The sequence below is a fragment of the Sphaerodactylus townsendi genome, linkage group LG10, assembly GCF_021028975.2.
Source record: "Sphaerodactylus townsendi isolate TG3544 linkage group LG10, MPM_Stown_v2.3, whole genome shotgun sequence".
Taxonomy (NCBI): domain Eukaryota; kingdom Metazoa; phylum Chordata; class Lepidosauria; order Squamata; family Sphaerodactylidae; genus Sphaerodactylus; species Sphaerodactylus townsendi.
Genome location: NC_059434.1, coordinates 78,727,474 through 78,752,391, shown reverse-complemented (window position 1 = coordinate 78,752,391; position 24,918 = coordinate 78,727,474). Strand labels below are relative to the sequence as shown.

General features: G+C 45.5%; 1 protein-coding gene across 2 annotated transcripts in view; it reads right to left on the bottom strand.

Moving 5' to 3' along the window:
- Window positions 1-4,838: 4,838 nt before the first annotated feature.
- PRKG2 (protein kinase cGMP-dependent 2) overlaps window positions 4,839-24,918 on the bottom strand; it is a 98,377-nt gene continuing 78,297 nt past the window's right edge. Inside the window, exons 10-19 of one of the 2 annotated variants that reach the window (XM_048510130.1) lie at window positions 23,121-23,219; window positions 18,149-18,299; window positions 16,202-16,338; window positions 14,863-14,952; window positions 11,781-11,922; window positions 9,913-10,076; window positions 9,059-9,181; window positions 7,370-7,432; window positions 7,111-7,177; window positions 4,839-5,687 (exon numbers count right to left, since the gene is read on the bottom strand). In XM_048510130.1, the coding sequence (XP_048366087.1) occupies window positions 5,592-5,687; window positions 7,111-7,177; window positions 7,370-7,432; window positions 9,059-9,181; window positions 9,913-10,076; window positions 11,781-11,922; window positions 14,863-14,952; window positions 16,202-16,338; window positions 18,149-18,299; window positions 23,121-23,219 (1,132 nt within the window). In that variant the 3' untranslated portion in view covers window positions 4,839-5,591. The remainder of the gene's footprint in view (window positions 5,688-7,110; window positions 7,178-7,369; window positions 7,433-9,058; window positions 9,182-9,912; window positions 10,077-11,780; window positions 11,923-14,862; window positions 14,953-16,201; window positions 16,339-18,148; window positions 18,300-23,120; window positions 23,220-24,918) is intronic. The other variant, XM_048510131.1, reaches the window with a different exon arrangement.

The window sequence follows — 24,918 nt, the reverse complement described above, 5'->3', positions numbered from 1 at the left end:
AATGGGCCCATGGCCACGCTGGCGGGGCCTGATAGGAATCGTAGTCCATAAACATCTGGAGGGCCAGAGTTGGACACTCCTGCTTCAGATGAACAAATGAAACAGTCTTACAGCGCAATCCTGGGGGGTGTAGTTGTGCCATGGCCAAGAATAGCACAGCCACGGCACTACCAAGAGGCATGTGGCAGAGGCGTGCCGGGAGAAAATAGCACCCAGGGCAACACCTCCTCAAGTGCCGCCCCTGCCCCCCACTTACCTCAGCTGGCAGAGAAAGGTGGTGGCAGTCTTGGGCAGTCTGGTGGGGCCAGGCGGCACTCAGTTGGCTCACAGCAACCTCCCAGTCTGGGTGGGGGTGCCTTTCCACAGGAGGGTTGTGGGGCAATTTTGTGCCCCCACATGATCCAGTGGGTGGCGCCGGGGGTCAATTGACCCCCCATGTTCCTCTGGCAGATACGCCACTGGCATGCGGTGGTGCAGACTGCAAGCTGAAAACGATGCTGCTCCTTCCTCTGTGAAAGTGGCTATACAGCTCAATGGGCTGTGCCTTCCTTTTTGCCAGGGTAACTCCGTGCCATCAAATGGGGGTGTTTAGAAGAAGAAGAAGAAGAAGAAGAAGAAGAAGAAGAAGAAGAAGAAGAAGAAGAAGAAGAAGAAGAAGAAGAAGAAGAAGAAGAAGAAGAAGAAGAAGAAGAAGAAGAAGAAGAAGAAGAGTTTGGATTTATATCCCCCCTTTCTCTCCTGCAGGAGACTCAAAGGGGCTGACAATCTCCTTGCCCTTCCCCCCTCACAACAAACACCCTGTGAGGTGGATGGGGCTGAGAGAGCTCCGACAAGCTGTGACTAGCCCAAGGTCACCCAGCTGGCGTGTGTGGGAGTGTACAGGCTAATCTGAATTCCCCAGATAAGCCTCCACAGCTCAGGCGGCAGAGCGGGGAATCAAACCTGGTTCCTCCAGATTAGATACACGAGCTCTTAACCTCCTACGCCACTGCTGCTCCTCTTCAGTTTACTGGCTGAAAGGGCTCAGCAAGCCAACTAAAAAGGCCCCATCCCCAGGAATACCCCCTTCAGCACTGGAGGAGCGCTGAGGCTGAGGCTGCACTGGCACCTGGCGTTGTGCTGTTGTGCAGTTCTCCAGAGCCAGCATCTGCTGGCACAAGTAGCATTTATATTAGTGCCAGGGTCACATTGCTTCCTTGCAGTTTCATCCCCACACCTCCCCAGGAATGCATTGATAGATGGAGTCGGGCCATCAAACGCAGAGATTTTCTCTGACGGGAGGGTATCATGCATTGTCCTTGCAACTCAAGATCCCCTGGAGCTTTCGGGGAATAAACCTGGAACCTTAAGCATGCGAAACGTGTGACCCCACTCCAACTTAACGGTACCTTTTGCATCTCTCGCTGATTTGCTGACACCTATGAAATGAACGGCTGCCCAAATGCACCTTCGTGCCTCCGCTACGAAACAGTTGCTCCTTCAACAGGTTTGAATGAATCGATGCAAAATTAATTCGGATGCGGGGGAATAAATCTAACACGTCAGTGTCCTACGAAGAGCCATTTAAAAAAATGTACAAGAGCTTCAATGTGCTTGCAGAGACAACCTCGTTGATGGTATGTCTTCCCTTTCCTAAGTTTCGAAACATCAATCTAACACGAGAGACCCCGATTCAAGTATACGAGTATACAAGCCCAAGCATATCCCTAGGAAGAACAGAAATCTTGTGCAAAGCAAAGCTGCAGCATCAGCGACTGATCCTCTCGACCCGACCTCGTCAAGGACCAGATGAACAGTGGCATGGAAACCCATATTGCGGGCCGACTACCATCTTGTAGCAAAAGCTAACCATCGATAGCACCCGGGTTTGTGGAAAGACTCGTTGGCTCAGAGCAAGATGGGTTTATTTACTTCATTTATGTACCCTACATCAGTGGTGGCAAACCTTTGGCACTCCAGATGTTATGGACTACAGTTCCCACCAGCCCCTGCCAGCATGACCAATTGGCCATACTGGCAGGGGCTGATGGGAATTGTAGTCCATAACATCTGGAGTGCCAAAGGTTCGCCACCACGGCCCTACATTTTTCTTCAACAGGGTTCTACAGTGGCTTACACCATTCTCCTCTTCTCCAGTTTGTCGTCATAGCATCGTACGGCAAACTTTACTGTTCACCATGTTCCCGAGAAGCCAGATTCAAGTCTAGTAGCACCATAGAGATCAACACCCTTTTGAGAGGATAAGTTTCCACCCACTGTCAGCAGACAATGCCACCAAATCCAGGAGCAAAACCACTTGGCAAGTCCTCATTCCACCCAGAGGCGTAGCAAGGGGGAAAAGCACCCGGTGCACTGGTGCATCCTCCACCCCCATGCCGCCCCGCCCCACCCCGGAACACCCCCACTCCGGAATGTCCCTGCCCCAGAACGCTCCCGCCAGGCCACACCCCCACAGGGGCGCATGCCCGGTGCATTGTGCACCCCCTGTCCCCTTGGAGCTATGCCTCTGATTCCACCCCTACAGCAAAACCTCATGAAAGCCATCAGACCTGCTGACATCTCTCAATCAGCCTGTGAATTCCTGCCCTGTAATCCCTGAGTCCATTCCTACAACCTCTACAGTGGTCTCACGGCAATTCCCTTTACCATTCTGTGTCCACTGTTATTAAATATGTAGTGCTCCATCAAAGCAGTTACTCCCCAATGCAAAAATAGAAATCTGCGATTGCTCATTCTAAGAATCAAAACTCTTCTAGTATATAAAAAGATTAACCAAGACAAAACCAAACCATTATCAGTTCTATGCTTCTCTACAGCTTTCTGTATTAAAACAACCCGTGTGCTTGAGTTTCAAACTCCTTGAGTTGTATTATATGAAAAAACAACCACAAGCCATCCATGAGAAGAATTAATGTAAGTTTAGGCGTTCAGTGCTTCTAAGCTTCTATTTGGACATCATGAACCAACTAGCGTTGGGATTTTTTTAATGACAAATATGAGTCTTGATTTCTGTTGAGTGCTCCCTTCTTTTTCTCCTGTGGCACATCCAAATCTTTTAACCCAGAGGTCTTCAAACTATGGCCCTCCAGATGTTCAGGAACTACAATTCCCATCAGCCTCTGCCAGCATGGCCAAGTAGCAGGGCTGATGGGAATTGTAGTTCCTGAACATCTGGAGGGCCATAGTTTGAATTCCCCTGCTTTAACCTAATGCCAATTTCTTCAGGCATCTGGTTTATCGACAAACCAAGGTTTGTTTCTTTCTTTCTTTCCCAGTAACTGAGAACCATAGTTTAGGATCCCGGTTGCCATGCCAATCTGCCCTCCCTCGTTCAACTTAACACAGCCCCATTGTGACATCATCATGACTAGCTGAGATTAATCGGGGACTTCCCTTTTGGCATGCCATACAGAGGAAGAAATCTGGTGAGCCCGGCAACAAGTGACGGTCATGTTCATCGCGAACTATCGATGGCATGTTTGTGAATCTGAACCGCAGAAAGCCTTAGTTCGTGTGCTTGGCAGATGAAGAACAGTGGAGGAAGAGAAGAAATGCTTGCATGGATGTGAGTCACAGTTGAATGGAAACACCCCCAAAGATCAGAAGCCAAGGGTCATTTAGCAAATTAAACAACAGCTGAACACAGGTCAGCATCAAGCAGACCATATAAAATAAACCACAGCCAATCCAGATGTCCTGATAAGTGCCCTTGTATGAAACTGATGTTTAAAAACAAAGATGTTGCATTCTGACTTCACATTTGTAGGCATACATTTAATAGTCTTGCTGGAAACTCAACTGGTCATCTTATAAAGTTGGACCCAGCCAGCATTTTAACTCATTCTTGCCCAAGGCTGCTCCTCCACACAGGTTTCATGACCCCTAACCTAACCTTATGGTTAGTCAAAGGGGACTCTAGTATCCCTTCGTCACCAGAAAGAACCTGGTAAGATCCAACCCAGTACGTTTTAGACAATCTTTCTAATTCCTACTGGTATGAGTGGGATTTGTTTCGGCAAGAAAACATTTCTTGCATTAATTGAAGGTACAGCCTTGATCCAAGGTCGCTGTTTGTAACATTATTTCCTCAAAAGAGGGGAGAAGATTTCCACTGATTCCGACCTACATCGTACAGAACATTCTGCCCCCCCTGCTATTCCTGAGGGTCCTTTGACCTTCCCCCCCAGAATTACAAGAGGCTCGATGTACTGCAGTAAGAACAGGAAGGCAGGGAAATCACTCTGGCTCCTTCTGCTCATGCAGAATAATGCACTTTCAATCCACTTTCAAGCTGGATTTTACTGGGCGGAATAGCAAAATCCACTTGCAAACAATTGTGATGGAAAGGGCATTATTCTGCATGTGCGGAAGGGGCCTCTGCCTATTCCACACTACTGGCAGAAGCTAGGGAACAACTTGGGTTGCCAGTCTTTGGTGGAGCCTGGAAATTCCCAGAATTACAACTCTTCTCCAGACTCCCGACCATAGAGATCAGTTACTCTGGAGGAAGAGGATCAGTGGTGGGATCCAAAATTTTTAGTAACAGGTTCCCATGGTGGTGAGATTCAAACTGTGGCGTAGTGCCAATGGGGCTGGGTGGGGCACGACGAGGGTGGAGGCGGGCATTCAGGGGACGGGGCATTCCTGGGCGGGGCTGTGGCAAGGACGCAGCTGCTGTGCCGGTCCTTGGGCGGGAAACGATGCACGCAGGCGCAGGCTGCCACGCACGCCGGTGCACCTCCTGCCACACTGCTTCAAGTTCTGCACGCTACTGCTGAGAGGAGGGGCATAACTAAGGCAGAAATCACATGGCAAAATCACCAATTAGTAACCCCCTCTCGGCACACACAAATAATTAGTAACCTACTCTCGGGAACTTGTGAGAACCTGCGAGAACCTGCTGGATCCCACCTCTGAAGAGGATGCTTTGGAGAGTGGAGTGTACTGCATGATACTCCGCAGACGTCCCTTCCTTAACCAGTCCCTATGTTCCCCAAGCTTTGCCCCAAATCTCCATGAATTTCCTAGTCCAGAACTGGCAACCTACGATCCTATATACATTTTTAGGGCCTTGCTTGAATGTGTCGGAGGAAGCTTCTTACAAAGTGTGGGTTTTTCTTTTCCCTGATGGAGGGGAAAATAAAAAGGTCACTGACACCAAACTCATTAGAATGCAGCTCTGCTTCCGGCCTCTTTCCCACACCATCTTGGCGCGCCTTCATTTTTCATCTTCAGGTCCAGCCTTGGTCACAGTGCGCTTTATGTAAAACATGCTCGAGCACAGATGCTGACGTCATGGACGCATCGCGCACCTCTGCAAGAGACGGGTAGAGAATTCAGACTGCGGTTCAGTGGGGGAATGAGGCTGGCTGGACCCTGTTTCTGCCCTTCAAAGAGCCATTTCTTGTGCACGGACCCTTTGAGGTTAGAAAACAAACTAGGGTGCGGCCCGCTCGGCATCAGATCTAATCGCAAAAGTCCCGCTGACGTTAGCGCAGCGGGCAGAGCTCTTAACAAGGATGTCGGTGAACTGGTGCAGACAATAGGTGGTTGTTTAGAAGATCGATTTACAAAGATCAGCCCTGGTCTTCTTAGAAATCTTTATCCCAGCCTGAAAGCTCATCCGGGGGGATGCTCTGCTCCGGAGGGTATCGGTCAAAATAGCTGTAATCCATCGGGCCTGAAAGCTAAAGAAGAATTAACAATAGACGTAAATTTAAAGTGACATAAGAATAGGATAGGCCCATGATGGCGAACCTTTGGCACTCCAGATGTTATGGACTACAATTCCCATCAGCCCCTGCCAGCATGGCCAATTGGCCGTGCTGGCAGGGGCTGATGGGAATTGTAGTCCATAACATCTGGAGTGCCAAAGGTTCGCCACCACTGGGATAGGCCAATGTTTCCCAACCTTTTTGACATCAGGGTACCCTTGACCTCACTCTTCATATCTCACTGTACCCCTGCCATCCCCCCACCTTCCCCTCCCAGTGCCCCTGCTTGCCACCCCCCACCTTCCCCTCCCAGGGTGAAGGGAAGCACCGGGGGTGTGTGTGTGTGCAGGAATTGGCTGCTGATCTTGCGGCAGACCCTGCCTCCTGGGCCAGCTCCATGTCTTTGCTGGCGCCGGTGAGAGACACCACAAAAGTGAGGGGGGGCGGTAGTGTTGCCGCGGTACCCCTGGGACATGCTCCTGGCACCCCAGGGTACCACGGAACCCTGGTTGGGAATCGCTGGGATAGGCGGCCTGTGGAGTCAGGCCAGGGGGTATGGTTGCCAGCCTCCAGGTAGTGGTTGGAGATCTCCAGCTTTTACAACTGATATCCAGGCAACAGAAACCAGTTAACTGGAGAAAATGGCCGCTTTGGAAGGTGGTTTCTATGGCTTTATACCCCATTGAAGTCCCTTCCCTCCCCAACTCTGCCCTCCCCAGGCTCAAGTCAATCTAGACCACAGCAAAAAGACGTTAATGCTGGGAAAGGTTGAAGGCAGCAGGACAAGAGGAAGACGCAACATGAGATGGATTGACTCTGTACAGGAAGTCCCGCCTCTCGGTTTGCAAGACCTGAGCAAGGCTGTTAATGATAGGACGTTTTGGAGGTCAATAAATTCACAGGGTTGCCATAAAGTCAAAAGGGACTTGATGACACATAAAACATACACCAATCGGCCACAAATGTGGCTTGTTTCTTGTGAACTCCCTTAACTCCTGTTCACACAATGTACAATTAATGTATCCTGGTTCAAAATGAACTCTGCCCTGTCCACACCTGAAGGAGCCCAGAAGGAGCTCCCAAAGGCACCTGGTGGGCCACTGCGAGTAGCAGAGAGCTGGACTAGATGGACTTTGGTATGATCCAGCTGGCTTGTTCTTATGTTCTTATGTTCTTATGAATCATGTTTGCTTATTTGCCCCAAATCAGTTTTATCCTGTTGACTCCCAGTTTGCGTGGAGCAAAACGCCAATTCGTACAGGAAACTGGAGTTTATTTCTAATCAGGAATCCTTAAATCAGCGACTGCACAAGAAGGGCATGAGGGGAGACAGAGGGGAAGTCCACGGGGATAAAGAAAGCAGTTCTGATGTTACAAAAGAAACCGGGCTCCGTACCTCTCTTTTTAAAGGTGATGTTATCTTCCTGGCTCTGAGTCCCTCCCAATTGAAACCGTTCAGCCACCTAACAGAGAGGAACACAACGACCCAATAAAATCTGGCTTCATGGGTAGACTACCCTAACCAAAGGCACGTATTTGTCGAAATAGGACTGTGCTCCCACTCCAGATCTTACAACTCAGAGAATGAGGAATAAAAGGTAGATTCTGTTATGCAGGAGAAAACCGTCAGCACCTTCCCCAAACTCTTTCCTTACCTGTGCCTCTTTATATCATGTATTCCATTCTTCAGGTTTCCTAATCTCTCGGTAGGGTTTTGTCTAAAAGTAAAAAAATGCACAACATGCATGTTTCATCATTTAGTAATACAGCACCTTCATTGTTACTTATCAGCTTCCTGGTACAATTCAAAGTTCTAGTTTACTGGCTTCAAAGCATGCTGGGTTCTGCAACATGCAGAAACCTCCTGCCCAGATTCCTTAGGTCATTTAGATTGCTGTGGTTTTCCGGTGTATGGCGTGTTCTAGCATTCTCTAGCTTAAAGATATAAAGCAGAATGCTGCTAGAACACTGACCCATCCAATCTAACCATCGCCCGTGAAAATAGCCCACCCCAAGATTCCTTAGGTCATCTTCTATGGGTCTCTTCTATGGGTCACCTGGCCCCAGGATGGCTCAGTTAGTAGTCACAAGGGGAAGAGCCTTCTCTGTTGTGGCCCCTACATTGTGGAATGCACTGTCAAATGACATCCACGCTCTGCTGCACCCATGCTGCGCAACAGTAGTTTGTTTGCCAAGATGGAACGTGCCAAATCGCAACCCTGAAAGAGACTTCCATGAGGTTTTGCACTGATCGAAAAAGGTGGAAGAAGTTCCTTCTGACCATCAAAGAGGCGAAGCTGGGAATTGTGGGACCTTCAGGGACAAAAGTAAGGAGGGAGGGGGCTTTAATGAGGAGGGGAACTGGCCAAGATTTGAGCAAAAACAGCTGGCTGGATCCAACCCACCATCTTAAAATGGCTTAAAGACTTGTAGTTCAGAGCTCAATTTTGTGCCAGTTGCCTAGCAACCGGAAGAAAAGGTTCAATGCGAACAGAAAAATCAAACGGGCACTTTCATAATCAGCTAACAGGAGGAGAAGAGGTAGCAGATTAGCTCAGAAGTAATGGGCAATCATGGCTTGCTGATAAATGCATAAGTGCAGAGAATCCTTGGTGTCACGTACGCACTCTTCTCCTTGCCTCTGCCCGGCCAGAGAACTGGCTATTTTGGGGTTCAGAGCAAACCGTTCAGAGATAGCCGCTTGAATGTAACTGATAACCATGGTTTGCACCCTGCCTGCAAGTCAAGATTCCAAAATGAAAGCAAGTCATGGTTTGGAACCGTGGATCACAGGAAAACATTTTTTAATTACCTTGCCAGTTCTAACACAGTAGCAAAGCTACGGTTTGCCGTAAAAGAGGAACTATCTCATTAGGAGCTAAATTGGGGGATAGGGACGGAAGAGAGTATGTAAACGAGAGCTTGTTCATATAAAAAGCAAACCCTGGTTGTGCATTACGTATAAATCAGGCTGAGACTCAGCCTGAAGTTCAAAAGACCTGGTAAAAGTTCCCCATAGCATGAGCAAGCTAAACTCATTTCTCCACAAAATGCACCAAATGGATGAAGCAACTGACTGCAAAAAATAAAGTATCACGTAATACACAATGTAAAGAAGTAAAGTATCAAGCAACCAGTTCACACTGAATATTAAACTTTTAAAAAATCAGTTAAATGGTGCTAATATCTGAAAAGCATATCTAAACAGGAAAGTCGTATGAAAACACTTTTGCTGGGGAAAAAACAGGGAACGTGATTTTTAAAATGTAGCCCTTCTGATTTTGCACATTGAACAAAGAAGGTAAACCTTTTCTCATGCCTTTGTACCAAATTGCCCTCCTCACCTGCAGAGCCGCCGAATCAGATCTTCAGGCCGCTTTGTTATTATTCTGGGAAAATCCAGCCTTTCAACGCCTTTTAGGATCAGATTGTAGGTCATCATTTGATCAACCCCAGAAAATGGAGGACTAGAGGAAATGTTACAAAGAAAGAAAATAGAAATGGTTGAGAAGAAAAAGTCTGATAAAGTTGTACATTGTTTTTATCAGCAAAGGAGAAAACTGTTGCGTGTGTGTGTTTATAAATCATTAATTGGAAGACATATCATTAATCCATCTAGACCAGTGTTTCCCAACCTTTTCGAGGTCAGGGTACCCTTGACCTCACTCTTCATATTTCACGGTACCCCTGCCGCCACCCTCCACCTTCCCCTCCCATTGCCCCTGCTTGCCACACACCCCACCTTCCCCTCCCAGGGTGAAGGGAAGCACTGGGGGGTGGGGTGGCTGCTGACCTTGTGGCAGGCCCTGCCCCATGGGCCAGCTCCATGTCCTTGCTGGCGCCAGTGGGAGACACCACAAAAATGAGGGGGGGCAGTAGTGTTGCCGTGGTACCCCTGGGACATGCTCACGGCACCCCAGGGTACCAGGGAACACTGGTTGAGAATAGCTGATCTAAACTATTCTGTGAAGTCTCAAGAAAAATATGTTTCTTACTTACAGTTTGTAAGTCACCTTGAGTCGCCTTACAGGAGAGAAAGGTGGTGTATAAATCTAAATTCTTCTACATAATCTGCCAATGCACCTCATTGTATAACAGCTGGGGGGAAAACTCGCAAAAATAATCTATTTGCAAAAACTGCTCAAGCCATAAAAGGCTAAGTAACAGGGATGCCCAGAATTATTTACTTAGCACTTACTTGCCCGTGAGCAATTCGTACACAAGTATTCCAAGTGACCAGAAATCCACACTGAAATCATGCCCTTTATTCAATATGACTTCAGGAGCGACATACTCGGGAGTACCGCAAAAGGTCCAGGTCTTTTGTCCGGCTCCGATCTTCTTAGCAAACCCAAAATCAACCTTGTGAGAAAGAGCAGAATGCATGGATCAGATGGAGCTAGAAAGAGATTCACCCCCATTTTAGGTGGAGAACATTCGGCCCCATTTCCTCAGAAATCATGCAGCTTTCTTTTGGGCCATACTGAACAATTCATCCATCTGAAAAACTAGGTCCTGTTATAACGCTTCTAAAATGGGTATGTCAAACTTCTGGGGTTTTGTTCATACTTTAACTAGTTATTTTACTTTTACTTTAACGAGGAATTATTTTAAGAGACTGGGCCACCTTGGCCCTCTGTTTCTAAATCCCACTTTTTTTTCTGTATACGTCCCCAGATGTTCAACTAAAACCCTTAACTTTCATGGCAACGCTTCAATCAGGGGCAGCCACCTGATCTTCCTATTTGTGCTCTCCCAACTTTCTTGAAGAAGTGAACACTGCTGGAATTCTGAAAAAGGGTACTGGGCAGCACCAAAATATGGCTCTCATGTAGAAGAACAAGATTTTGGATTTGTATCCCACCTTTCTCTCCTGTAAGGACACTCAAGGTGGCTTATAAGCTCCTTTGCCTTCCTCTCCCCACAACAGACACCTGGTGAGGTAGGTAGGGCTGAGAGAATTCTGGAGCACTGTGATTGGCCCAAGGTCACCCAGCAGGAATGTAGGAGTGCGGAAACACATCTGGTTCACCAGATAAGCATCCGCCACCCAGGTGGAGGAGTGGGGAATCAAACCCGGTTCTCCAGATGTAGGGGCAGGGTCAATCATGAAAATGGCTACCATGGGCTGAACAATATAAAATGCCCATCAGAGGTGAAGGCCAGTACAGACAATTGGGAGAGGGTTGTCATGTCTCTTGCTTCAGCAGGAAGTCTCCCATCAACAGCCTTGGTCCACTGTCACCATTGAATAGGATGGAGGGGGGAATTGGGAAGAAAATATGCTTTCCTTTGTTGAGCAACGCCACTTCTGGCATGAAACTGGAAGTGATGTCATTGCATCACGGTGGCACTCTAGGATTCCCCTGAAACTGTGGCTTTACCATAGAGTTTCAGTGGAATCTTAAAATGATGCCCCCATGCAATGATGTCACTTCTGGTCTTGTGCTGGAAGTGATGTCATGCAACAAAGCAACATGCAATCCTCTATCTGTCGGATCACCATGGGCTAGTAACAGTTCTCTCAAAACTCTCTCAGCCTCACCTACTTCACAAGATGTCTGTTGTGGAGAGAGGAAGGGAAGGAGTTTGTAAGCTGCTTTGAGACGCCTTCTAGTGAATTAAAGTGGGATATAAATCCAAACTCCTCTCCCTCCTTCCCACCAATATCATTCTCTTCATAGACCACCAGATTCGGTCTTGGGGCATTTATAAGTATCAGCTTCTAGAGTGATTCCCTCCCACATTAGAATTTTGTTTAGGCACAACCTTGTTCCTCATTTGCAGGAACACAGTGAAAATAAAAATGGTAGCATGAGAAGCAACCGAGAGATAGGGGAGGAAATCAAAATATTTGGGGAAGATGGATCCCTAGGTAGAAACATTTCTTTCTACTTCACAAGGAAGAAACCAGTCTGGGCTTCAGTGCGCGGAGACTCCAAGAATTAAATGATCTTCCATTTGCTTTGGAAAATTGATCACCGGATGCAAAATGAGTCTCTCTCTGCTGTCTGGCTACATAAAGGTTTTTTTTCCCCCCCATTTTATTTTGAGTTTTAAACTTACCAGTTTTACATAGCCTTGGGCATCAAGAATTAAATTTTCCGGCTTCAGATCCCTGTAGATAACACTGATGTGATGCAAATATTCTACGGCTTCTGTCACACAGCCAACGCAGAACTTTGTAGTGGTTTCATCAAAGCTGCCTCTAAAACAAAGCGGTTGTTTTCCTTTCATCTCTCCAATTAAAGACAGATAGGCTACAAGTAGGGTTGCTGACCTCAGCGCCTCCCGGAATTACAACTGAGCTCCAGTTTCCCTTGAGAAAATGGTTGCTTTGGGGGCTGGATTCTATGGCATTATGTCATAAGAACATAAGAACTAGCCTGCTGGATCAGACCAGAGTCCATCTAGTCCAGCACTCTGCTACTCGCAGTGGCCCACCAGGTGCCTTTGGGAGCTCACCTGCAGGAGGTGAAAACAATGGCCTTCTGCTGCTGCTGCTCCCGAGCACCTGGTCTGCTAAGGCAGCTATCACCTTACACGGGTGATATGTCTAATCACGGGTCTGCAACCTGCAGCTCTCCAGACAATTTGGCCATGCTGGCAGGGGCTGATGGGATTTGTAGTCCATGAACATCTGGAGAGCCACAGGTTGCAGACCTCTGAAGCTGAAGACCAGCCCATCCACCTAAGGCAAATTCTTCCCAGACTCTACCCCAAATGTCCAGAGTTTGCCAACCCAGTGCTGCCAACCCTAGCTACAAGGATTACTAATGCTTGCCTAGTATTGCCAGCTGAGAGCAGAACAGATTTCCAGGGAAGAATCTGTGAATTCCTTGGCCCCTTCCGCACATGCAGAATAATGCACTTTCAATCCATTTTCACAATTGTTTGCAAGTGGCCTTTGCGATTCCGCACAGTAAAATCCAGCTGCAAAGTGCATTGAAAGTGGATTGAAAGTGTATTACTCTGCATGTGCGGAAGGGGCCCTTGCCTGTTGACTGTTCCCTGCAAAACCACCTTCCCCACACACCAGCACACATTTTTCTTTCCCCAGCCAGGCTCCAATTGCAAAAATAAGCTTGTGGACAGTAGCATCATTTGGAGGATGAAAGGCTGCAATGGGGGAGCAATGCAAAGATGGGGGGTGGGGGTGGGAGTTGTAATTTGGTTGTAATTTCAAGAGTTCCAAAGGCCCCACCTTGAAGATGGCAATCCTATAGAAAGTTTTGATCTATGAATGGAGCCTGTTGTGCTTGCATAAGAGTAAAGGATCATTTTGCCCAACTTAATTTCCTTATTTAACCACTACCACCCCTGGAACCACAAAACACATATATTATAAAGGAGGATCTCTCAAACCAAAGCCATGATTTATCCTAGGAGCGGAAGACAGGGAATAACCCCCTTTCCCAAATTCCTTCCATTTGTGGGAGTTTGTATCCAGTCTAAAATATTTAAACGAATATCAACTCAGACATCTGTTATCACAAAATAAACAACAATACTACAAACTACTTTTTCAATCATACTGATTATTCCAGTAGTAAGTAAAACAAATCCATTTCTTTTCCATTGTCTCTCTAACCATATAACTTCTCCTCCAAATTTCCCTGGAGTAAAATTGTCGGATTTTATATAGACACTATCTGAAAACTCATAACTGGCACGATCAGCAATCTCACACTTGGAATTCCAAAACCTCCTGGTCATATCCGTTTTGGTAGGACTTTAAGCAAACCATCCTATGTTTATGACATCCAATAAAATCAATCATGAAGTGCAATAATCTTTGTAACAGGAATTCAATAAAAATGGCCAAAAATGACATTTTCATAAGGTGGTATTAGAATACAATAAATTGGAAAGTTGCCCTGGTACTCTGAATGACAGAGGAAGACTGAATGTACTAAATGAATGAAGTAGCACCAGGGGCGCAGCCAGGTTCTAAAGTTAGGGGGAACGAACACATTAAAAGGCACCATGACTCATACAAAGTAGCAACGTGGCCAGAAGTTGGGAAGGAAGGCAGTGGTGGGATCCAAAAATTTTAGTAACAGGTTCCCATGGTGGTGGGATTCAAACAGTGGGTGGCGCCAATGGGGCTGGGTGGGGCGATGGGGGCGTGGCCGGGCATTCCGGGGGCAGGGCAATAATAATTTTCCTGTTACTGTATAAAACTCTTCCTGTTAAAAAAAGTTCCTAATTTCCAGCTGGTATCTTTCTGTCCATAATTTAAACTCATTATAGCAAGTCCTATCGTCTACTGCCAAAAGAAACAACTACTTCTCCTCTAATTGACTGCCTGTCAAATACTTAATACTTTCAAATACCTAATTTTGTTTCTAGAAATCAAAAGAAAGATACTTTCCTTAAACAAGGAACTTTACCATATGACTAAAACATGTTTTTAAAACAGCCCAACAGGGAGAATTATCCCGTTTTCTACCTTCGCTGACCAGCCACATAGGAAACAACAAGACTTTATGATTTTTGGACCTAATGGAATTTCTAACGGAAAGGCAGACCCAAGTAGTAACCCCCTCTCGGCATACACAAATAATTAGTAACCCACTCTCGGGAACTGGTGAGAACCTGCTGGATCCCACCTCTGGAGGAAGGGCCTGGCCCTGGGGGTGGGGCTTGGGCTAGAATTGGGGGGCAGGGTAGATTTCGAAAAGGCACCCCTTTAAAAAAATGTGCTGAAGGGAAGTGATTGCTCCCCTTACGCCCCCACTGGTTACGCCACTGCCTGGCACCAAGAACAGTAGAAAGGAGATCAATAGACTATTTAGGGAAAATGTGTAAGATAATAAATCAAGCCTGCGGGAAAGAAAAACCACCCTTCCCACAGGCTCATTTCCATCCTAGAAAGGAGTTCTGAGGTATTGCCAGGAAAACATTTCTCACCACAAACCACATTTAAAAAATATGGAAGTCTGCATATGTGAGGTAGAACAACTCTATCAGGATGACCTTCAAGCTTCTGACAATCTGTCCTCTCTAGACAGTCTCTCATGTGTCAGACCAATCTAATATCATGTGAGTCTTAAGAGCTCTGTCTTTGGCTTTAAAGATGTTTTCAGTCACTTTAGCCCTCACGCAGAAAATGCCGGACGCTTGAACGAAAACAGGCTGAGGTTACCTGTCCCGCAAGATGCTCCACAGTTCGCCTCCAAGACAGGCTTCCAAGAGCATGTAAACGTATTTGTTGTCTTTGAAAGTGCGGTATAATCTGAAGCAAAGGGAAACAAGAACAAAGAGTAAAATCCCAACCATTCTGCTTTTGAACTGGAAAAAAATTACCATCCACGCTGAATACCTCCCCCACCCCCGCCCCCGTTCAAGTTGTGTCTACAAGAAGGTTTTGTTTGGGGTGTTGTGGGGTTTCTGGGCTGTATGGCCATGTTCCAGTAGCGTTTTCTCCTGCATCTGTGACTGGCACCTTGAGAGGATCCTCTGAAGATGCCAACCACAGATGCAGGTGAAATGTCAGGAGAAAATGCTACTGGAACACAGCCAAACAGCCCAGAAACCCCACAACACCCCAGTGATTCTGGCTGTGAAAGCCTTTGACAATACAAGGTTTTGTTTGTTTGTTTTGCAAGCTAAGGCTTGGTTTGATTATGAGGCAGCCCTTTTGTTAGGGTCTCTTCACTTGAATGGCAGGTAGCTCATTTAAACTGGGCTACAAACCACAGTCTGTGCCTTATAGCTGCGTTACACTGGCAGCTGTCTGGTTCAAATGAGACAGTGTGCAAGCCCCAAATCCCACAGGGGAGTTCTTTTGCCTCATGAGCATCATTTAAATCAGGCCTTAATCATTTCTTGCGCTCGATCAGGATCCCAATGTATTCTTCATAAAGGCCTTGTCACAAATTATGATGTCCCCATATCCCCCATGTGTCTGCATAACTCCTGTTGACAGAGGTAACCTTGGGAATTCTATGCTTGGAGTTTTACTCCCAGGTGAACTGCAAAGAGTGACGGTTTGTTAAGGGAACAGCAAGGGGGGATGGGAGAGTTATGGGAGAGTCACTTTAGTATGTGGCTTTGGTTGCCAGCTCCAGGTTGGGAAATACCTGGAAACTTTGGAGGTGGGCCTGGAGAAGATGAGGTTTGGGGTGGGGAGGGGCTTCAATGGGGTAAAGAGGTGTGCATCCAAACACTTTGGTATTTTTCACAGCCCAGTTTAATAGATGAAATTTTTCAGAAAATGTGACAAAAAGCCAAATCCTCATAACGATATGGGGTTTTTTTCCCAGATTTTTTTGAATACCAGAAAAAGGTTGAGTTTTTTAAACCCTGTGGGAATATCTATCTGCATACCTCCCTGATTCTTGTGAAGGAAGGGGCAGGATAAAAATATGACAAATGGATAACCAGTGAGGGGCAAATGAAAACACCATTAAACTGCTTCTGTAAGTGAATTAAAATAAAATACAAAGTTTTTTTTTAAAAAAAAAGATGGAAAAAACCCTTACTTCACAATGAACGGTGAACAGGCTTCTTCTAGAATTTTCTTTTCCGAGTGAATGTGCTCCTGCTGCTTGGTATCCACAACGTGCTTCTTTTTAATGCATTTCATGGCAAAGGCTGTATTCTCATTCTTGACTTTAACCTGAGCGCACGGACAGAGACAAAAACAACCAGAAAGGATAAACAAACACGAGTCCCCTTCCACTCCCACCGTCCCATTATTTCACATTAGGAGGGTTTCGTAAGGGTGCGGGCAATGTTCTAAGATACTACTGTTGTTTTAATTATATGTATGTTTTTAGCTGATGTTTTATCTGTACACCGCCCTGAGCCCTTCGGGGATAGGGCGGTATACTAAATTTAATAAATAATAAATAAAAATCAACAATAAATAATAAATAACAATCAACAATAAACAATAAACAACAACAACATTAATATTAATATTAGTATTAATATCAGTATTAATATTAGTATTAATATTAGTATTAATATTAATATTGTTGTTATTGTTGTTAATATTGTTATTAATATTAATATTAATATTAACATTTGATGATGATGATGATGATGATGATGATGATGATGATGATGATGATGATGATGATGATGATGATGATGATGATGATGATGATGATGATGATGATGATAATAATAATAATAATAATAATAATAATAATAATAATAATAATAATAATAATAATAATAATAATAATAGCAGCTCTGATTTAGGCTTCGGTAAGCCCAGAGTACTCCCGAGGTTTGAACAAATTGGCTATGTTTAAAAAAATTAACACACACGTCTTGGGGCAGGGGTGGTTTGGTTTCCATAGCAACCAGAAATGGCAGCCAAGACAGCAACAGTGGTTTTAATGACTGGAAGCCAGAGCCAATGGTGATGTGTATGGAGGAGGCAGGTGAGCGCGAAGGGCAGGGTGTCAGGAATTGCACCTAGTTGATTGAGCTGCATGTCTAGTTCAAAGTGATTGTTACAAAATATACGGGCGGTGATTGTATCTAATTGATTGAGATCCATTCCTGTTTCAGTGTAATCGCTGCAAGATATATGTATCCAGCCTGCTATAGGATACCACTGCTGTAATGGGACATTCTTCCCTTGATCTCTCCTTTATGGTTTCACACGCTTTGTAGGTAACTAGGCTTACCCCTGACACCTTCTGCTCCCATGGGAAACGGGATGTTTCCGTAGCTCTGTGGGAGTAGGAGTCCAGGTGGCTTCATCTCTATCTGTGGCCGACCTTGGGGCACCTCGGCTCCAAAGTAACTCTTTCTCACAGGAGGGGGGATTATTTCCGAATAAAGGGAATAGCAAAAGCCAGGTTCGCCGGAGCTGGGTTTTTACAAGCTGGGTGCTTCGATGCCTTCCAATTAACGCTGCTGATCAGCAACCTAGAGTTTGTTTATTGATTCAAGGTTCGAGACCTAGCACAGGGAAACACTCAGGTAGCAGCAAGTGGGAAGGAAAATTGATACATTTGCCAGCAGCATGGAGCCCTCACCTCCACACGTCATCACAGGTCCCCCGCTTGTAAAATTTATATATGTTTGCCCTGATTGATTGATTTATGACATCTTGCCTTTCCGAAAAGGCTCAAAGTAGCTAGCAATAGGAGTTAAAAGCAGATTACAATGATCTACCTGTACCTTAAAATCTTTGAAATCCGGCCGAAGAAAATCAGCAAACACAAACAGTTCAAAGAGAAGGTATTATTCATGCAGTATTTTTAAAAAATGCTCTCTGTGGTAGCACCCTTTTACACGCTCTTCCAAAGGCCGACAGGGAACAGCCCTGTACGTTTGACTTTGGTAACATCAATGCAGAAACACAAAGGGCTCAATTTTTAGCAGAGGCCAAACAAACGAACTACCAGGATGGGACAATCAATTGTGAACACAGAAGCCATGCAGAGTTCTGAAAGGCGAATGCTTACAAGCTCAACTCTTCCAAACCCACCGACGCCCAGGGTAGCGACAATTTCCAGGTTTTGAAAAGGACAGGTGGAAGGAAACTGGGTCACTTTTTCTCTGAGCTGTATCATCTCCAAAGAGACATCGCTGGGCAGTCGTTCAGAGGAAGAAACTCTGCATTAAAAAAAGAGAGAATAAGACATCTTATGCAGTTCGTTCTCTCTGAAAAGGCAACAGAGAATTGCTGCAGCGATCTGATAGCTTTCCAAAAAGCTTTTCTGAGGTCCTCATACGTTATCCTTACTGTGCCTCAAGGAATGATTTAAACCAATCCAGAGAGCCTCCCCCAATTCCTACTTCTGCCTTCAAACATCTCAACAAGATAACATTTCAACAGTATCAAAGGCAACAGACAAATCCAGTAGGAGTAACAAGGAGGCGTGGTCTTTGTCTACATTCAAATGGAGATCATCAACTAAAGAAGAAGAAGAAGAAGAAGAAGAAGAAGAAGAAGAAGAAGAAGAAGAAGAAGAAGAAGAAGAAGAAGAAGAAGAAGAAGAAGAAGAAGAAGAAGAAGAAGAAGAAGAAGAAGAAGAAGAAGAAGAGGAGGAGGCGGAGGAGGAGGAAAAATAAGAAGAATAAGAATAATTTGGATTTATATCCCCCTTTCTCTCCTGTAGGAGACTCAAAGGGGCTTACAATCTCCTTGTCCTTCCCCCCTCACAACAAACACCCTGTGAGGTGGGTGGGGCTGAGAGAGCTCCGAGAAGCTGTGACTAGCCCAAGGTCACCCAGCTGGCATGTGTGGGAGTGCACAGGCTAATCTGAATTCCCCAGATAAGCCTCCACAGCTCAAGTGGCAGAGCGGGGAATCAAACCCGGTTCCTCCAGATTAGAATGCACCTGCTCTTAACCACTACGCCACTGCTGCTATAGGTGCCATCTCATAGACCTGCCTGAAGCCAGCCTGAAAAGGGTCCAAAAACTATAAGTTAACCAAGAAGGCCTGCCATTGGTTCACAACTGGTCTCTCTCTATCACCTAGCTCGAAAGGGGCAAATTAGAGACAGCGCAGTAACTGGTTACATCTCTTTTCTGAGAAGGGGGGTGGGGGTGGAAAGTGCCGTCAAGTTCCAGCTGACTTATGCTGACTTGGCAGAGTTTTCAAGGCAAGAAACATTCAGAGGTCATTTGATGAACTCTGGACTTCCTTAGGAGTCTCCTAACCAAATACAAAACAGAACTGACCCCCTGCTTAGCTTCCAAAAACTGACAAGATCAACTAGCTGGGCAATCCGGGTCACAGCTACTTTTCTGTAGAGATTTTTTTTTAAGAACAGATGACAACTTTTTTGGGAGCCAGCATGGTGTAGTGGTTAAGAGCAGGAGGATTCTAATCTAGAGAGCCGGGTTTGATTCCCCACTCCTCCGTCTGAATGGCAGAGGCTTATCTGGTGAACCAGATGCGTTTCCGCACTCCTACATTCCTGCTAGGTGGCCTTGGGCTAGTCGCAGTTCTGTTGTGAAGAGAGGAAGGGAAAAGAGTTTGTAAGCCACCTTGAGTCTCCTTACAGGAGAGAGAGGTGGGGTATAAATCCAAACTCTTCTTCTTCTTGAGTGGCTAGGGGAAAATGTCTCAAGTCAGTTATCAAGATTCCCTAAGGAGTTTTAGCACTGGCATAATGCCCATTGGGCAAGGTGGGCAGCTGCCCAGGGCATCACCTTGTCGGGGGCATCAAAATGCTGGATTCGTTTTTGGGTATTTTAGTGGTTTTCCATTCTTGGCCTGCAGGGGGCGCAGTTTTTAGGCTAGCGGCACCAAAATTTCAGCGTATCATCAGGAGACTGTCCTTATGCTACCCCCCAGGTTTGGTGAGGTTTGGTTCAGGGAGTCCAAAGTTATGGACTTCCAAAGGGGGTGCCCCTATCCCCCATTGTTTCCAATGGGAGCTAATAGGAGATGGGGGCTACAGTTTTGAGGGTCCATAACTTTGGCCCCCCTGCAGGCACCAATGTCCTGGTGCAAAAAAAATTTGGTCGTGGTGGAGTGGCCGCCCATGGGGGGGAGGCATCCAACTCAGGTTTTGCCCAGGGCTACAGTTTGCCCCGGGCTGCCTCGTTACGCCCCTGAGTTTTAGGAGTACAGTCACATGTTCCTCTCTTTTTCTGAGGTAAAAAATACTCCTGTCATTTCAGCATGACGCTCAGTCCATCTCAGATGAGTCGGGAACCCAAGATAAGCTGCAGCATTTTATACATCCTTGAAGTTAAAGGTTCTTCACATCTTACACGGGGAGATTCATGCATACGGATAAGTTTATGTTCCTTCTAATAAGGAAAAAAAAATAAACTTCAGCTACACGAACAGGGGAAAAAAGAGAGAAAGGGGTTAAAAAGCCTAAACTGAAGGATGATCCCTTTGGAACTGAATGGGAATTTTTCAAATTAAAGTTCCTCCGCCCCCAATGTCAAAACTGGATGCAGATGAGCTGCGGGTGTTGCCGAAAGTTCTATTTAAAGCCTCTTTTTAATGGTAACATTTCACGAGACATTAAATATTGATTACATCCTCTCTGTTTGGATACCTCGGGTCTGAAATGGTAATTGGTTTGATGAACAGGCAGCTGGATTTATTGCATCTTTTAGTGGCCCTCCTCTGAGTTTATCACGAAGAGTCGAAGGGGGTTGTGTGAGGGGAGGGGAGGGGGTCAAAGGATTTCTTTGTCCAAACACCAATGCTCGCTTGAGCACCAGTTCCGGTCCTATAATTATACTCATTTGTATACAGCGTTAGAACCGAGAAGATTTTAAAAAATAAGAAGACTTACGCAGGACGGTTTCATCTGCGACTGAGCTGAGAGAGGCCTGGATTTCTGTAGATCTAATCAGTCATTTAAGAGACATCATACTTGTAGGGGAAAATGGGTCTAAATGGGTTTATCTGTAACTGAATTAAGCTGAGCTGTCAGGGAAGATAGCTTCATGATGGCTTTTATGCCCTGAACACATGACAGATATCGTGTTATTGCTGGAAAGTTGTACAACTCCTGCTAGTCTTATCCACGCATATTCAGCTGTGGACACAGTGGAGTCTCCTTCTTTGGAGATTTTTAAAGAGAGGCTGGATGGCCATCTGTCAGGAGTGCTTTGATTGTGTGTTCCTGCATTGCAGGGGGTTGGACTTCATGGCCCTTGAGGTCTCTTCCAACTCTATGATTCTACTGATGTAGAATGCGTGAATGAAGTGCAGTCAAGTCCCAAATGACTTATAGTGATCCCAGGAAAGGACATTTGGGGCAAGTGAGAAGCAGAGGTGGTTTGCCATTCCCTCTCCCTGCAAAGTCTTCCTTTGTGGTCTCTCTTCCAAGTACTGACCCTGTTTAGCGTCTGAGATCTGATGAGACTAGACCATACCATGCCATCTTGCCTCCCACTTCTGTAGGCTGCACCTCCGTGATCAGGAATCCTTGAAAAGCAATGCTCCTGTAGATCAGAAGTTCCTGACCTTTTCAATACAGTGCCCCACCAATCAAAACTTACTTTACGGAAAGACCAAGAAGGCTGCTAGATACCTCCTGGAAAGACCAAGATGGCTGCTAGATACCTCCCGGAAAGACCAAGATGGCTGCCAGATACCTCCCGGAAAGACCAAGATGGCTGCCAGATACCTCCCGGAAAGACCAAGATGGCTGCTAGATACCTCCTGGAAAGACCAAGATGGCTGCTAGATACCTCCCAGAAAGACCAAGATGGCTGCCAGATACCTCCCGGAAAGACCAAGATGGCTGCTAGATACCTCCCGGAAAGACCAAGATGGCTGCTAGATACCTCCCGGAAAGACCAAGATGGCTGCTAGATACCTCCCGGAAAGACCAAGATGGCTGCCAGATACCTCCCGGAAAGACCAAGATGGCTGCTAGATACCTCCCGGAAAGACCAAGATGGCTGCTGGGCACTCCAGAAAATGTTTTCGACTGCTGCATGCAGCAGTTTTCTGTCTTCTTGTACGAGTACAGCAAAGGAGAAAGCAAGAAGCTTCAAAACACAAGGCAGGTGGGAGGATTCGGGACTGCGGCCAACATGTTTGGAAGCCTGTGAAAACCGCCTAGCAGTTCTGACAACAGAGCCATATATTATGGCAACACAGTTAAACTACTGAACCAAACATGGATGGATCAGAGTGTGTTTTCTGCTGGGCAGCGCTACTGAAGAGACAACAGCATCTGCCAGACAAATATATTTGCTTTAATTGTGAATGCTTTGACACATGCTAAACTTGAAAAGCTGAAAACCCTTGAAAGAATTGTTGAGGGCTTTCACAGCCGCAATCAGCCTGGTGTTGTGGGTTTTCAGGACTGTGTGGCCGTGGTCTGGTAGTTTTCGCTCCTAACATTTCATCCCCATCAATGGCTGGCATCTTCACCAACCATAAACACAAACAAAATGTGAAGAAGGGTCTAGAATGCTGACGGTTAGTGCTAACACCTGCTGAGATTTTGCTGTTTCGCTTTGTGTTATCTTGGCTTGGCACTTTTCCCAGACTGGCCTGGCCTGGCCTGGCGTGTGAACCTGTCTGAGTGGGCCGGGCTGGAGTTCTCTTGAAGTCTTTTTGTATTCTGTTAATCAGTTCTAGCAAGGACTCTGAATGAATCTAGCCATTTCAATAAAGATCTTTCTGTTCCTATGAAGATTCTGATTGTATGGACTCAGTTCGTTACAAAAACGTTAAAAGCAAAAACTACCAGATCAAGGCCACACTGAAACCCCTCAACATCCAATATCTGAAAAAGTTGAGTTCACTTATGTATCTGCAGGACTTTGAAGTGGCCAAAAACTGACCACAAAGTTAAAACTTCACAGAAGATTCTTAAGACTGAACCAGAGGTCTAAAAGCCTTGATCCAGTTGTATTGAACTTCAGGTATTCTCTGTCCTATACAGAGTGAATGGCATTATTTCCCATGCAATTGCTAGCAAGATCAACAGGAAGTCTTACTGGGCTTGCCGTTTTTCATCATCTCGAGCCAGATTAGCCACATAACCCGTGAGGTACGCCTGGAGCTCTTCAAATGTGCCGACCATTTGATTGAAGGTTCTATGGGGGCAAAGGAATGAACCAACTCAGTAAATCACTCAAAACAATATGTACAGCGTTGTCCTAAACATCCTGGCTTCAACATATATTTTTTTTAAAAAGAAAACTGAGTTGAACACACAAAGCTACCTTATATAGTGTCAGACCGTTAGTTATTACTGTCTCCTCCAACTGGCTGTGGCTAACCACAGTCTTAATTTCACAACTTTCACATCACATCACATCATGTCAATCAATCAGTCAATCAGTCAATCAGTCAATCAGTCAATCAGTCAATCAATCAATCAATCAATCAATCTTTATTTGATAGCCGTAGGCCTTTCAAATTTAGCAATAATATATCAACACATAAAAATACAAGCCATTTTGAAACTAATTCATGTACACTGATGTCCAGAAAAACACAGCCTTAAAAGTTATAAGATTAATACAGCATATGCAATTTATAACTTAGCCTTTATGCTACAACCTTTCTGTGTTCTAAGTTTGGCTGAGAGAAACATAAATGAGGCTGCGTTGTGTATAACATCCTCAAAGACATCAGCCATGATAAAACACACTTTATTCTCCTCAGAACCAGATAATTTTTCTATTTTTAAGGTATAGATTCCTGATATGAGAATATATGGGACAGTACAAGGTAAAACGCTTGACATCTTCTATCTGGTTTAAGCCACAATCAACATCACGTACAACCTGATCCTTTTTTGATAGCCAGAATTGTGTAGTAGTTAAAGTGTCAGCCTAGGATCTTTGAAACTCTGGTTGAAGCCCCCACTCTGCCATTGAAGCTGACTGCGTGACCCTGGGCCAGACATTGGCCCCTTCCGCACAACCAAAATAAAATGTTTTGAGGCAGGAAATGAAATGCTTCCTCTGTAGAGTTCTGCACAGTTTTTAGCCCAACACTTTTTATTTCCAGTCTCCAAAAATTTTATATGCATCCTCTATCTTACCATTTCTTTTTGTGAAAACATTTTCAAAATGTGTTTACTTGCTGTGTGGAGGTCTTGAAAACGTTTCCTACCTCTGCTGTCCCCAGATTTCTTCCTCGGTGCCATTTACTGGGCTTGCTCTGTCATTTTTTCTGTTTACTTCCCTCGTTTTAAAAAAAAAGTTTTGCAGGGTGATGTCTTTGAAGCTGCGAAGACACAGCCCACAAAGAATCACAGCACAAAGCTTTGAAGCATCGAATCTATGAATCCACAGAGATATTAAAATGAAATGGGAGAATCAGAAAATAGCTGCCAGTGAGCGAGTGCGAACAAACAGGGAAGGCGATTGAAAACGTTTTGAAAACGTTTTCTGTGACTTGTGCACAAAGGGCCACTCTATCTCAGCCTAACCACCTAACAGCTTTGTTGTAATGATAAAATGGCAGAGAGGGAAATGATGAAAGCAGCTTAAGGTCCTCACTGGGAGAAAGCAGGATATTTAAAAAGCCAATGAAATAAGTAGACAATTAGGGGTCCAGAAGAGTAAACTTTGAACCTCTGCATGCAAAGCAGAAACTCTACAGCCCTTTCCGCATGGGCCAATAAACACGGGTTAAGGGCAGGATAGAACCTGGGTTGGGGGGGGGACTTTGCATGGATCCTGCTCCTAATGTGAGTCCGCTCCACATTCCCCCTCCCCAACTCGGGTTTTCCAAGAATCGCACTATCTGCAAACGGCTGGACAGGAGGTGCGTTATGTGCAG